This window comes from Pecten maximus, chromosome 12, assembly GCF_902652985.1.
Source record: "Pecten maximus chromosome 12, xPecMax1.1, whole genome shotgun sequence".
Lineage (NCBI taxonomy): Eukaryota > Metazoa > Mollusca > Bivalvia > Pectinida > Pectinidae > Pecten > Pecten maximus.
In genome coordinates this window covers 12,680,373-12,696,322 of record NC_047026.1, presented here as the reverse complement: position 1 = coordinate 12,696,322, position 15,950 = coordinate 12,680,373, and the positions used below count along the sequence as shown (strand labels likewise).

At 34.3% G+C, this 15,950-nt stretch overlaps 1 protein-coding gene across 2 annotated transcripts; it reads left to right on the top strand.

The window, feature by feature from the left end:
• The first annotated feature begins 1,959 nt into the window (after positions 1-1,959).
• On the top strand, positions 1,960-6,151 carry LOC117339572. Of its 2 annotated transcripts, none has more exons than XM_033901255.1 (2): positions 1,960-2,089; positions 3,903-6,151. In XM_033901255.1, the coding sequence occupies exon 2, from the start codon at positions 4,060-4,062 to the stop codon at positions 4,600-4,602; it is 543 nt and encodes a 180-aa protein (XP_033757146.1). In that variant the 5' UTR covers positions 1,960-2,089; positions 3,903-4,059; the 3' UTR covers positions 4,603-6,151. The 2 variants fall into 2 exon arrangements, with proteins under 2 accessions (XP_033757146.1, XP_033757147.1); XM_033901256.1 differs by lacking the exon at positions 1,960-2,089 and adding an exon at positions 3,384-3,634.
• Positions 6,152-15,950: the final 9,799 nt, after the last annotated feature.

The window sequence follows — 15,950 nt, the reverse complement described above, 5'->3', positions numbered from 1 at the left end:
TCTATGTCTACATATGGCATCTAAATAAATTACGAAACAAGTGTTTTTTCAGTACCAATTCCTATATGTTTTAAGTAGTTATTTTTGTATCTATATCTTATCCTAAGGACCAGTTCGTGATATTCAAATTATTATCAAGTTAAGTGTGCATGAAGTTAATGAGTCAATGAACTACATAAATTATGTATTCCTTTTATTTCCTTTTGTGACATATATACTTACAGTAATATACATAGATTGGATGTTGCTTCGTGACGGACAAAATCTCATGAAGATTATTAAAATTCTTCATTGAATATTTAAACTCTAACGTTTTGGAAATTAAAATCTTAAGGATAGCTTTCAATTCATTTTCTTAATATGAATTGAAATATGAGATGTTACTCATTTCCATTTTACTTACCATACATTAGTTGTCAACCAAACACTGTTAAGTCATAAAATATATAGAGGGCATTGAATGGTTTCCCGTTCAATATAACATATATTTCACGAGTATGAGAGAATATCGATATTTTCAGGAGTGCGAGGCACAAGTGAAAATATCGATATTCTGTCATACGAGTGAAATATATGTTACATTAAACGGGAAACCATTCCATTTTCTTTTTATTGCATTTTATACAATACAAAATCAAAAACATCGAAAATTGATAGTGTCAAAAAGTGCGGGAATCAATTATATAATTCATGACGTCATCTCTTTGTGACGTTACTCCACGTCAACTAGACGTAACATTATATTCCATATTGTAATAAGTTATTAAGTAATAAGATATATCATTATCTTACAATCATATTGTAATAAGTAAAGTTATAAGATTTATTATTGTATTACATATTGTAATAAATAACTTGCCATTAGATAACATGAATTGTATCCATGGAGCATAACAGGAAACAGGAAACATGACATTTTCAGAAATCTGCTCAGGTATAATTGTTGTATGTAGATATGTATGTACATTGTTTAAACACAATTGCTATCAACACAATGAATAAGTGACCAATTTAACTGCATAGTTCAGCTCTAATATCAGTGATATTAGATGAACATAATGCTAAATTGTTGAAATATTTGAGATATTCTAATACTGCATACCTATAATTAAACAAAATGTTTATTATTGTTACAGTTGCTGTTAACTTGGAAATTTACGCGAGGGGAAATTTACGCTAAACATTCCCGTACGCAAAAGAAACAAAGGCAAATCACTCGCGAAAATAACCCCCACACGTATAGCTTACCTATCGAAATAGAGAAAAATTATCTCGCAGAAATAACTATATTTACAGTATACACATAATTGCTTCATTTATGCTAATGCCATGCATTATAGCAAAATGATTATCTTACAATAAACAAAATCATTATTTTCCTTTTTGGGTCATTAAGATACACAATAGTATTGAATGGGTACCCGACAAAACCAAAACAGTGCATTACGCCAACACTTATTCGGGTTCAGTAAACACACGCAGAGTGTATCACTAAACAAATTATCGATATATGTCCTCAGTGGACGCACTTAAGGTTGTTGTTTGGATAAGCGATCATGACCGACTGGCCAATAGTCTGCCGTGTACATTGTATCAGTGTTGTGTATACGGAACCGTCGTACGTGTCGGGAGTTAGTATACCACGAATCGGTAGTTTAAGCATGATCAGCTTTACAATACAAAAATAGATAATTGTATTTGATGATACGTTCGAAAATTTGAAGTTTTTGTATCATATTCTCGTTGTTAGGAACATAAAGATTAATTCCATACCAGAATATTTTTTTGTTTATTTTCATTCCCAATATTAGAGAAAATTAGTATACTCTTAAGTGTGTCGTTAAGCTGGCAAATCTGATAAAACCGATTTTTTGTTTATGTTCTTGGTAAGTCATCGTCATTGCGCGGAACGGGTAGTCCCTCCCCCTTGCTTCAGCTATATAAGTCTTGTTGCACAGCTCGTTCCTCATATCAACTAATGACATCCTCAGTGTAACAACGACATAGAGTCAAAACATCTTAATTGGCTAACAATATCAAGTGCACATTACCAGACGTTGGAAATTGATTGTGCATTGAAAATTTAAAGGTACGTATGATGCTTACTGCATATTTATAATTTATATCTAAATGTACAGTTGATGGATATGCTTCGTATATCAAAGGCTAAAATGCACTTACATTTTTTTCATATTTACATATTTATTCTAAATTTTCCTTTTTTCCCCAAATGCATTCGTTTCGTTTGGTTGGTTATGTTTAATATTTACTGGTTTACAAAATCAATATGCTTGGTTTGTGATAAATCTATATAAGTTCTAAGAGAAGTAGAATGGTATAGCTATGCAATAAAAATGAGAACTATACCAATTGGTTGAATTCGGTTAAAATTTAAACACCGTTTGTATACATTCGCGTTTGCGGCACAGTTAAATTGCTCATATACTATCAACTTATAACGAGAGCTCTTAACAGTTCCTCTTTTCCGGATACAATTATTTACTTTTTGTTCAATTTACCTACGACAAGTCTTAACAACTACATCGCAATATGTTTTACAAACATGCGAATAAACATCAAGAACCGATTTGTAATAAGTTAAAAACCTTTCGTTTCATATTTTTCTGATGACAAAATTTTCATTTTATATTTCCTGTGTGTTCGTCAAACGAGTGACAAATTTGATAATGGTTAATTGTTTTAATCCTTTTTTGTTAAATTTAATGCATTTTGAATGATAATGGGTTCCACTGATACGTGTTTAGATTCATTATAATGTAATAATTAAGTTTGCTAAAGAACAGTTTCTATAGATATTGAAAGAGACGAAATTATTTCATACGCAAATCGATTTCATGTCAGATGGAAGTAATTATGTCAATCAAATGACAATTTAGTCGTGTTCCAATGTAATTACTTTGTACATAGAATGATTGTAAACAACAAACGAAGAATAATCGCCATTGAAAGATATAATCGAAATAATTATCATGGAAGTTAAGATTTGGTGAAAAGTTCATAAACTATTTATCGGCATTATCGGATAATTAAACTTTTTTTTTTTCACAAACAAGTCAATTTCATTAAAAACGTTTCACGTCACGTACGACATACATTTCAGTGTATTGACATAGCGTTATTTTAATATGATATTTAACTTGATGGTTACAATAGATTATCGATTAACATTTCATATCTACATTGTGTAATAATAGCTATGCTGAAATACACACGAGAGGTGAATTCAATACCATCATACGATAAGCGTAATGTATAAGTAAACCTTTAATGTTGCACAAACGTTTACTCATAATGGAACATTTTATGCGAAATTCATAGCCACTCTCCTTGCATAAATGGCTAATTGTTATACCGTTACTGGGGTATCCCCTGGGCGACTGATATGACCCCAACATTAATGGAAGTATATACAAATAATGACAGGCTAAAAGTACTGATTGATTGTGTGATTGTGTATTTAAATAGCCAATGAAAGTGGCGCCTATTGTAATAGGCTGGTTACGTGGAGTGAGTGTTAGTATATATGTGTAGAGAGGTGGATCGTGGGTAGGCCATTCAGTTGTGTTGACTTTGTATAGACAGTTGCATATATGTGTATTTCAGGTCTAAGCTGGTAAGTGCATCATGTTGTTGGTTCTCTAGTGTTAAACATTTATAAGCATTTAATGGACTTGAACAAAGATGCGTGGGTTAAGCTATACATTTCAAATGAGACACAAAAGTATTGAAATGTTTTAGAAGTATTCAATTCTTCATCCAGGTACTTTTATTGAATATAATGATATGAAGTCACCATTTATGTAAGTTTAAGCCTACCTCTTTGTTTGGTACATGTCTGCTTTGTTGACTTTTGAGTAATCTATGCGATTTTGTCTCCACAGGTGTGATAAGACTAGGCCACACAGGTACGGACGATCGAGGTTTTGACGGGTACAGGTAATCACAGTGATAAAGTATCGAACTCCTTGATCTTTAACCGCGACCTTCATATCTCGGTGATAAAGTCACCGCCAGTATTTAGGTGGAGGAAATCCCATTATGACCTCAGACAGTTCAGAGACTGGGAGACCGAAGGTACGCAGTGCTGAAAGCAAACCAACCCAACCTCCTATACATAAATACATCTCCCCAGCTGAGTTTAAAATGAGGGTGCTCCGGAAACTCACATCTGTCGACAACAATAACACAGACAACAAATCGCTGACCAAGTTTCAGCGTCAGGACAGCGACAGAACCCTAAAAGCGTCTATTGTGTTTCCGAATGGAGATGTAGGTACACTTATATCATACGAAAAGATGGATAGTACAAAACCGGTGCCTTCCGAACGCGAGTTACCAGCCATGGATACTGAACAACAAGAAGTGACATCCCGAAAACAAGAGCGGCCATTGAGGCTCCCTCCCATAATGTTGCCGCCGATATATTCCACAAAACCTCTCCCGTTGTTATCTCGTGACTTTAGCTTGCCAGTTGATCCTCCTGCTCCTTTATCGGACGATGATTGGGAGGAGCTGCAGGAATGTCGTTACCTTCGCCTCTACTCTCCCCGGAAGTACCGTTCTAATTCCATACCAGCTTAAAGTTATCATTAGAACAATAACTGACTTAACCTCCAAAGTTGAAAATGTTTCAGGATTTCCAGAAACGGGTGCAACGGTCAATCTAGCTACCATTATTTTGGCCATGTTTTTGGAGGCTTGTATGAAAATGATCCTCTTTTGTTGCCAATGGGACGACAAAACCTTATTTTGTGACCAGGAGGATTATGACAATGACTCGGGTTACTGAACAGTCGACAGAGACGAATTTGTTATCCTGACTGAATCAGGAAGTGAATGAAAACTGAGTTCTGGATGGTGCTAGGTGATTGCTGTTTTGTGTGATTTTATTGAAAAACTGACTTTATGGAAAACCGAATTTTATTGAAAAACTGATTTTATGGAAAACTGAATTTATTGAAAACTGATTTCAATTGGTCTGCTTGTCGCACATGTGTAAACATTGGCAAATCCTACCGATACGCACTTACGACTTTATATCATAAGATTTCTTTTGGTAGTTAACAACGAAATGCATGCTTGAACTGTCCAGAAGACTTTTGAAGAGATCTTTTCTTCAATTTATAACCTGCTTGGTTTGAAAGTAATTGAACTTACTTTAAATACTAGCGCCTTTGTGGCGTATGATTGTCTTTCAAGAAAGTGTATGTGAGTATTTATTTAAACCACTAAATCAAATCAAAAGTAGACCCCTGTCAATAGGAGATCTACGGTCCCCTAAGAGTAAGAGAAAGTGCTTCGAAATCCAATGTTGTCCATAATATCAAAGTATTATTCCATTATTGACAGAGAATTGTAAAGATCGTGATACAGAATATGGAACATTCGAATGAAGAGTTTGCTCAATTACCTTGCAAATCAGTACCGAATATTGTCTTCCAAATGGATTTCAGTTTAGATAAAATACCATATATTCTTATATTTGAGAATATGTTTGTTTGAATATAATGCATGATACAAATATATCAGAATGAGAGTCGGTTAATATCGTGTATGATTGTGTACTAAGAGTGTATAACGTGTCAATAGCTGTCACTCAAATCACTGAATATATATTATATACAGAGCATTATTTAGTCCCCAAGGGACTTCAATCACATTATTTATTTACTTATCATTATATCAACTCCTTTAAAGTCTGGAATCGACGAGTTTAGTTTGTGCAGTAGTAAATGATACATGTTTGGACATCTTATGTCATTATGTGATTAAGCTGAATGAAGATCAAATAAAATGTACATAAAATTCAGTGTTATAAACACCATGAGTAGGCAAATTTCAAAACCTAATCAACATATCATATATTCAGCAAAATAGATCAATTTTGATTTTGAGGAAATGCAACATGGAAAAAATATTTTGACATTTAATTTCATAAACTGTACTTAATCATATTGAACATTTGTGGTATGTGTATAATCATTGTACACTCCGTCCATTTTGTTTACTTAATACGCCTGCAGCGCTGTGATAGCTGTTTGTGTATACTCGTGTGCCGTTATGGAATGTCACCATGGCGGTACACTAAGTTATTGTTGATATATATGAAATAATAAAACGGTAAATCAAATACAGGGTTACATTGTTTTTGTTACACAGTAAGGATGAATGGTCATGAAGCGAACATATCGCAGCCTCCCAAAAAACACACTCTCACCACACACATTCAGGAGACCGTCCTTAAATGACCTTAGCTGTTGATAGGACGTAAACAATACAAAACCACAACAAACTGCAAAAGGGTCAATAATTGTATACTCTAAACGTTCAAATTTTAGTGGTAATCTATTTTTCTCCACTGGAAACATTGTGGTAAATGATGATTGCGGTAATAAAACTCTATTTTAAAGTTAGAATTTTTACATTATCGCAAATGTTAACTAGTCGTTGAAGATATATTGGCAATATTTTCCAACTCAAGCCTGAAATATAAAAAAAAAATATAAAAATATAATATTATTATACAACAATGGTCATTTAAATAACCGACAAGCCCAAGAAGGACCACACAGCTGTATGATGAAGTTTTTAATTTACTTTTCGGCTGATACTGCATCGAGCATAATTTCATAATTGTGCTGTTCCGTATTTTGTAAAATTCTTTCCTGATTCAATATTTTAATTCTCCATGTTAAATGATTAAATGTAAATTGCCTATGTTTATTTAGATTTTATTTCTAGTGTTTAAAATAAACAAATACAAGATATTAGCAAAAAAAAAAAAAAAAAAGGATTAAATTCTTTTGAGTCATATTGAATTTCTTTATATTTAGTTGTTTATGCAACAGCTGTGTCGTTCTTCTATGACCTCGTCAGTGATGTTAGGGACACCAAACAGCTGTGTTGTTCTTCTAGGACCAATGTCAGTGATGTTAGGGACACCAAACAGCTGTGTTGTTCTTCTAGGACTCGTCAGTGATGTTAGGGACATCATACAGCTGTGTCGTTCTTCTAGGACTCGTCAGTGATGCAAGGGACATTATAGAGCTGTTTCGTCCTTCTGGGAGTCGGAAGTGATGTTAGGGAAATCAAACAGCTGCTCCATTCTTCTATGACTCGTCAGTGCTGTTAGGGACATCAAACGGCTGTGTTGTTCTTCTAGTACTCGTCAGTGATGATAGGGACATCAAACAGCTGTGTATGTCCTCTAGGACTCGCCAGTAATGTTAAGGACATCAAAAAGTTGTTGCGTTCTTTTAGGACACGTCGCTTAGGGACTAAAGTGTAGGTATTTAGGAGTTGACTGGGGTAACCAACAGGTCGAAAGAAATGCCAAAATCTTGATGGTGTGGTTTGATATCCTCACAATTCAATACATTTCAAATGTTCAGTATTGGATTTAAAAGGATGCCATCTATATATATACCTAATTATATTTTAATATCATTGACATGTTCCATGTTTTTCTTTTTTATTCGGTATGTTATGTTTTCATGTCTTTCCATGTCGACATTCTGTTCCGATTTGTCAGCCATTGCCGGCATTTAAGAATAACATTATTTTCATTTCTATCCTATCCATGGAGATTGATTATGTTTGAGATGAATTAGGGTTAGTACAATGTGACCCACATTACATTCATAAATTATATTTATTTCAGGAAAATATTGAGCGAAAAAAATAATCTATCTGTGCGCTAAATCTGACATTGAACTGACGTGAAGCATATGTTTGTAATAATAAAACAAGCTAGAATCCCCTAAATAGGTTCCGGAAACTGATCCCAAATTGACGTCCGCTTTCACACAAAACATAACGGTCAATCAATTTAGAGTACAAATAGCAAGACCGTTCGATTCTAAACATCAACCATGGGAGACTGTTTGATCTTACTAGAACCAAGGTCGTACTTTTGTTCCAATAATGATGTACTTCTTTATCAAAACGACGCTGACTGGCCTATTTAAAAGGTTTGGACATTATATATGTGGACAGAATATTGGACAGGAGCTTTAGACAAGCTGTAATTCTATACGACAACACAATCGTATCAGTAACACTACATTCCATCAGTTTGGTGATCAGTTTCACAGGGATGATTGCATTCATGTCCCTGTATAGTCAGGATTACTACAAAACCCGAGCTTTCAGGTACTCAAAAACGGTCAAGGAGGATTTTGTGTTTTCGATTTTGTGTTCGCTTCATGTAACCAAACACTGTTTATTTAATCATAACTTTGACATCTTCCGAAAGAGTAGGTTTAGGACAGGAAAGTTGATTTCAAATTGATGTCGAGTATAAAATCAACAAATTTAGCGAATGTAACGTTAATGGCATAATATATAGATTTGTAAATTATTTAATATCAAAGACACAATAGATCCCATATCTTCACTTTAAACTGCAGTTTTTTAAAATGCAAACTTCCTGTTTTATGGATTTTGATATAAGTTTCGTTTTAACGACCGTAGACATTTCTACCATCTAGATAGTAGCAAATTAATATCTATACTTGTTGCTTAAAGAGCAAAAGTGATAATAGACAACAATATTGACCCTATTTCTATTAAATCTCCGTGAAAGTCTTATTGTGACACTTACGATAACAGTAAAAAGATCTAAAAATAAACCTTGATCGACCTGGAGCAAACTCTCCTGAAAGGCAACTCTTCTGATGAAGTATTTGACCTTTCGTCTCTGCTAACAGCCATACCTCATTCCAAATTGAAGAAAAATCGCAGTCATCTTGTAATTTCCTCAAAGATGAGGGCTATACACGACCGCCTACACGCTTCCATCCGTCTATGGCTAAGATGAAAATACCGAGGATGAAACCAACAAACTTACAGTTTGGTGAGGTTTGGTGAGAAGATTCAAACAAACTTTACCTGCTACCCCATTGCATGATCGTAAGTGACGACTAAATTTGAGATCTTATCTGTCTCAACAACTTTCTTCTTCCTAATGTCTCCCTTGACAATGCCTCATTTTTGGCCTTTAGCTGACCGTTCTCCCATGTGAGGAAGGCTTTGGGTTCTGTCCCCTAGCCGAGACATACCAGAGTCTTTAAAAATGGTAGTTTCTATTCCTGCTTAGCGCTCAGCATTTTGGGAGTGGAACGACTGGTTGGCCCGTTGTCAGTAAAATAGGAACGGGTGGTGTGTCCTGCTGGGTGTCTTCGGCAGTATGCTTCAGTGTGGTAGCACACTATAAATCGGCAAAAGTTCCGGCCTATCACAAGGAGACTTCACACAAATATACTGCAGCCTCCCATAACACACATACGCACTCACAACACGCATGCATATCCCACGTATGGGAGGCCGTCCTTAAATGACCTTAGTTGTTGATAGGACGTTAAACAAATCAAACCAAACCAAACCAACTTGACATTAAAAAATGTTCCCCTTCTTAAGGAAATATTTATATCAAAACAAGAAACAAACAGTCTGTAAGAAATAGTGTTGAGAATCCTAAACAGCAGTGAAATGTTATGATTAGGGTAGCATACTACAGTATCAGACACACAGGTCAAGCCAATCTTACCCCATAGTGGTATGTTTACTGGGGGTATTTGGAGATAAACAGCCGATATAAAATACATTCGTGTCTACTCATATCATCGATAAATAACATTATAATTTAATTCAGATACAAGATGACGGACTGGCCTCCTACATGGGGCTAAGGATCAATGAACCTATCGTACGGAAAATCAAGCAACGAGCGAATGCCAACATATACAGCAACCTGTATCAACATCGCCAAACCGATAAAACAGAGTTATATATAACAAAACAAATTTACACGGGTATAAATGAAAACGTACAGGGTGGTAAGGAGCAGATATGCAATTTTACAGACGAAGCCTGTCACATTAGCCAAGGTAATCCATACAATGTAGCGTTTTCTCAAAATTAAAACCGGGGTAGGCCCGATCATCAAAACGTCGACCTCATGTCACAAAGGATAACGACGAATTATCCTGTCATTAATTTTCACCAACCAGCATCTCTGTATGGTAAGTGATGGATCATTTCTCTTCCTTACTGTATAGTGTTAATTTTCACGGACTAACATTTCGCGGTGTCACAGTCGGATCTAGTTCGCGGGTATTGAATTTTGCGCAACCAAAGCTTTAACATTATGCAGTAAATCCGTCTAAACATTGGATTGTGTATATAAATATTCGAGTAGTATTCATTTTCGCGACATGTTTAATGACCGCGAATATATCGAAATTATATCCCTGCAAATATTACACCCTATGCAGTAATTCGCTGAAAGCTTATCTTCTTTTGTTATAGACTAACAAGACAGATATTAAATGTTTGTGTTTATCACTTGAAATAGTACATGTACCTACATTTTAACAGTGTTATCAGTTACCACAAGTAATTTTTTTATGAAGACTTTACTCTTGAACTTCTCGTATCTAGTATACGTTCAGTCATAACTGTAGTTCAGTATTTGTTTTAGTTGGAATGGTACACTGTTACAGTTTTTATGTACTCATACTCGGCTGTTTGAAGTTTAAAAACCGATGAACATACTATGTCGACCAAAATCTTATGACATTTTCATTAAATTATAACTGAAGAAGATGGCGTGGCGTCAACAAACAAGAAAGTACACTACAAGGTCGTCCAAAAAAGGAACAAATCAGAACTAAATGTCTCATTTCCAGGAAAGAAATGTAGCATCACCGAAAATCTGAAGTCACAAAGTGAAAAGATTCCAACGCGTATAGTTATCTAAATTGTCACGTTGTGGACGCGGAAGGGCGTTATCTCATTAAGTAAAGCAGGGGATTTTCGCAGAACGTTTGTTGTTTTTATTTTAGATGTACAGTATAGCGGAGTAGATAAGAACTGGTTATGAATGTAAATAGCCTTGTTTACGTAACTGAAGTGTCTATCACGATATTGGAAACATACATGTTGCCAACATTCCAAGGATAATGCTGTTTTGTCCCGACAGCGTAAACATACAAGGCATGTGGTATGTGCGACATCACACACAGCGAAATGTTAGTTTTAATGACATGGAGTGAAAAGAAAATGGTTTTGGAAAGAAATTCCAACTATCACAACATTTGTTGAAGTTAAAGTATCACCAGTTTTTCTTTGTGAATCTTTTAATAATAGATAACATGTGTATAAAACTTCTAAATCGACAGGAAGAGGTAAACTCTAAAACTCTTGTATGAAAACACTTTTTTTTTAATATCTTCTCCTTTCTTGGTGTATTTCCATGTTAAAACTGAGATCTAGTTGTATTTTTGACAATGTTGTATGTTTCTTACAAATAAATGTACACTGCATGCTAGATATTTTTAAACACGTTTTCAAAGTGACCGATTTATGATCGCTAACAAATCTGACCACATATATATAGTCACAATATAGATAACCAGGAATGATATAATGTAGCGATAAAAAACAATTAGAGCCAATTAATTAACAGATTGAGTATTCGCAATATATCCCATATTATCAAAACACAATCCGAAAAAATATTGGTAGGAATGCCGTCTTATCAAGTGACCGAATTATTGGTGCCTCTTATCAGCTATTATCGATCTGTTACAGTATATCATGTTTAGATTGACCTCCCAATCTGATATAGCATATCATCCTTGTAGGTAATGCACGTGGATTATCCAAGTATTTGTGGCATACGATACAATTATGCACGTGTAAGTCGATGTGTGAGTTAAGGTAATCTATTATAAAATGTCACCGACAACTCCGAATTACTCTACAGGACGTGGGAGATACTCTTCTGCACGTGGGAGATACTCTTCTGCACGTGCATATATATATATAAACAATAGTCGCCATTCTGTTGGTTTGGTATGGTAATTCCTATTGTCCATATTCAGATTCGATTCAATTGACCGAAATAGCGTCTAATGTATATATAAGCGTCGACATGGTGGGGTGATCTATTTCTAATTTAAATGCGCTATATTTAGTAATTTATATTATATTTAGATTATATTGGAATAATTTATTATACCTTGATAACAGATATGAAATCTTATACAAAATGTGTCGAGCCGCTGATGTTTTTTTGTATACATAACTGGCGTAATTCCATATGACTGGCGTAACTCCAAACCGTAAGTATAGGTACTGACTTCACGTTTACCGAGTCAACTAGAACAATTCTGTCAAAACAAACCACATCTCATTGCTTCAAGGTGAACAGTCTAATAAAAATATTTTTCATTTGTAGAAACTTAAAGAAATATTAATCAAAACAAATTATTGTCATGATTTAAGAATTTGGCTTGATATCAAATGACCTTGTTTTATATCAAATACGAACCAAACTGGAAACAAATGATGAATTTTCTGCATCATTAAATCATGATTATATATGATAAATTGTTTGACGACTTGGGGTGCAGGATAACGATCTAAAAAATGCCAAACATTAACCATAGCTCGTCTTTATATATTGGATTTCCCAAAATTAACGTGCTTGGATGGTAGAGTTGATAAGTAATGGCGATTGGAGTGATTGTCGCTTATATCCCATGCGTCCACAGAATGTTTATCTCAAGGTTAGGAAAATTCCAGAAAGTCTTCAAACTGAGCTAAATGTTTTATTGAATGAAATGTTCAGAACCATGGAAATCAAGTAGATGTTTTTATCAAAAATATCAACCGACTTGATACGAAAGATTTCATATAGGTACGAGAATCCACAAGTACAAAAAATGTAGAACGGAATGAAGACGATTATACCTGTATTTGGGGTAAAAATTGTCGGCCCCGAGAAGGATTTTACAGGTGAAGTGTATATTTTATTGTCTTGTATATACAATTGTACTGGAATTCGTTATACAACACTTTGTTTTCTAAAACTGCTATACAGATAAAAAAATTATCAAAAAAGGGAAAAAAATCTTATATAATGGAAAAAATTCTTCTTATTCTTAAGATAGGAGTGTTGAATAACCTAAATCTATTCATTTAATGTAATATCAAACTAGTTCCATTTTTCATCAGTAAATCATGTGAATATATATATATATATTTATTTCAGATTCTCAAAATCTGAGGTGAAAGAACATAAAAGTATCTTAGCCTGATTATATAGCATTTTAACAAATAAATCGATAAGTTTATAATGCTTTAGATACATATCTGTATTTTAGGTATTTAAAGCCTACAAAACTTGAGTCTTATTTACACAGAATTTATGTAGGCCTCTGTTATTGATCAGCGTGTCATATATTTTGTTGTAATATTCCATAAGAATTACGTCAGATTTTTCATGTTGTTATTCCTTCGCTTTGTTATCGACATTTTGTTATTGTATCACATCACAAATACATACAAATATATCTTCACGATGATAATGTTGCCAAAAGATTATCTAACATTTTATGGGTTTTGTCTGACATTACTTATTACTGGCCGCACTCGGTGAAAAGTTATCTACATATGTATATACCTATCCCATTATTAAAAATACGAAATTGATTTACTACTGGATATTTACCGACATAACTGCAATCTACAAATTCTAGAACTGAGAATGCTGGGTGGTTAGCTCTGTTGGTAATGTTAAAACCCTGAGGTTTACTGTTAACCTGTACGCCATGTTTACATTTATATTATTATGAATAGTGACAGCGGTTCAGAATATCCGTTGTATTTCATATTCGTTTTCAGTTCCTTAATATCCGTACTCTATGAAACTGATTAGATTATAGTGGTGATGACCTCCTATTATAAGTTTTAACGCTTTGTTTTTTTATTTTCCCGACATCACTTCTTGATATCCCTAGTTTGGGTCTATAGAATCACTAACGAAGAATCTTAGAAGAACGATATACTGCATAGCTATGCGATTTCACGGGGCTTTTATTTCGCGGTTGTCCAAGTTGGGCCTTGTTCTCAGATATTAATTTTCGTGCAACCACATCCTGTGAACATTCTTCAGTTTCAGTAAATGTTTTCATTTCATGTATTTGTGTATGTATATAAATATTCGCTGCGCATGTATTTTCGCGCTGTATTTTATGACCGCATAATAGCGAATTTTAATTCCCTGCGAATATTACCAATTCTTCATTGATTTCTCGGTATAAACTAAATCTGTTGCTAAATTCTCATATGCTATCCACTTGTGGGACCTTGGCATAATCGACAAATACACAGTAAATGAATATATGTTCCATAGCTGTTCCATAATATTTAAAGAGTCAGAAAACGTTATTTAGTATTTAGACTTGGGCATGGTCTTCAATTTATAGTTAGTTACCAAAGTTGATTACATGAAAAATACAATCCTGTTTAGGCCTACCCTGTTATAGGGAGCAAGTGCTCTTGATCTTTACCAGAAGTTTTGTGTAAATGAAATGAAGTCCCTTTTACACATTTACAACATATCCTTAAGTAGAGATGTACAGGGTGTAATGATAGCAATAAAGATATGTGTAGATTTATTGTTTATAACTGTGACATACAGGTCAAATGGTATTACCCTCATATAACAATGCTGGGGTCTAATACGAACAATCAATAGGATAGTTAAAATGTCCACCGGCTCTATCTTTGTATTCTATTACAGTACTAGTGTTCTAAAGTTAGTCACCCACAACCCCCTTTCATTCCAGGGAAATTGCAATTCCAACAAAAAACCCACAAAAATATATCTTTTTTTTTGTGGATTTTCATTTTCCTATCTCGATTTCCGCAATTTTGACCTCTACTATCAATAGCTTCGATCCATAACGTAGTTTTATTCATCATTTCGCGTACACGTACATGTATATTGTAATCTTGCGAATGATCATAAATTGCCAATATTGTCCTAGGTGTTATTCAATTATGTCTTTTATTTATGATTATTATTGTCCCGGAACTCGTGTAAAGTCATTTCTTAAACGATATTGTGTTCTGCTTTAAATGAAATAGAGCTTAAAAAACAAAATAATGAATAAATAAATAAATGAATAAATGTGCCACGATGTAACTAAAAATGACTTGACCCTTTGCAATACTGAGATTTAAGAATTATTCCCGTGTCACTTGTTAAATGTTTGTTTCAAAAATTGTAGGGATCACTTTCATACGCCAATGAACAACATCTCAAGACGTACGCGCTGGCATGTTTGGTGTACATTTCACGAGTTCTGGATGCAATCGATCACGAGATATGTCAATTACACAGTAAAATCGGGTGTCCATTACATCCGGTTCACATCACAGGCAATGGGGCGGGACAAAATCGATATAGCTGTACATTGTTGAGGATTCAGGCCTTTCCTGTCCTCCCAATTAATTTATTTCCTGTGGTTAAGTGACCAGTGTTTCATACAGGATTTGAATAGTATCACATAGTTTGTATATAGCAAACTTCTATTGTTCTTATTTGTCTTTTGTTTTCCTGGTGATGTTATGCTAGTTTTGTTTAGATATATAACAGACTTTCGTTAGAGTGTTGTATTAATTCACACTCGTGTGTTCACCTTACTATGTTAATTATTTGTATCGTAAGTGCCGTTTATGTATGTCATGAATCATATATACAAGACATGTACTATGTTTGTCCGTGATACAGGACATTAGCTCATTCAAATTCATGAGTAGCTGTGATTTCACATTGATTTTATATACTGGCACACGCTAACACAAGTATACTTGTGGACAGGTGTAGAATGGGGAGCTGTCAGGCAATACGATTGCTTCTTTTAAACGGGTTTAACAACAGAAACTGGCAAAAAAAAAAAAAAAAAAACAACAACAACAACATGAGGTTGGTATAACTGATTGGATTTAGGAAAATGTACCATCATATACCCGCTATGAAAGGGACAAAACACCTCAACATGCTCGTTCTAGACAAATGTATCAGGTTTAGAAATGTAATACGTATTCAGGGTTTACTATCAGCGAGACTCGGATAT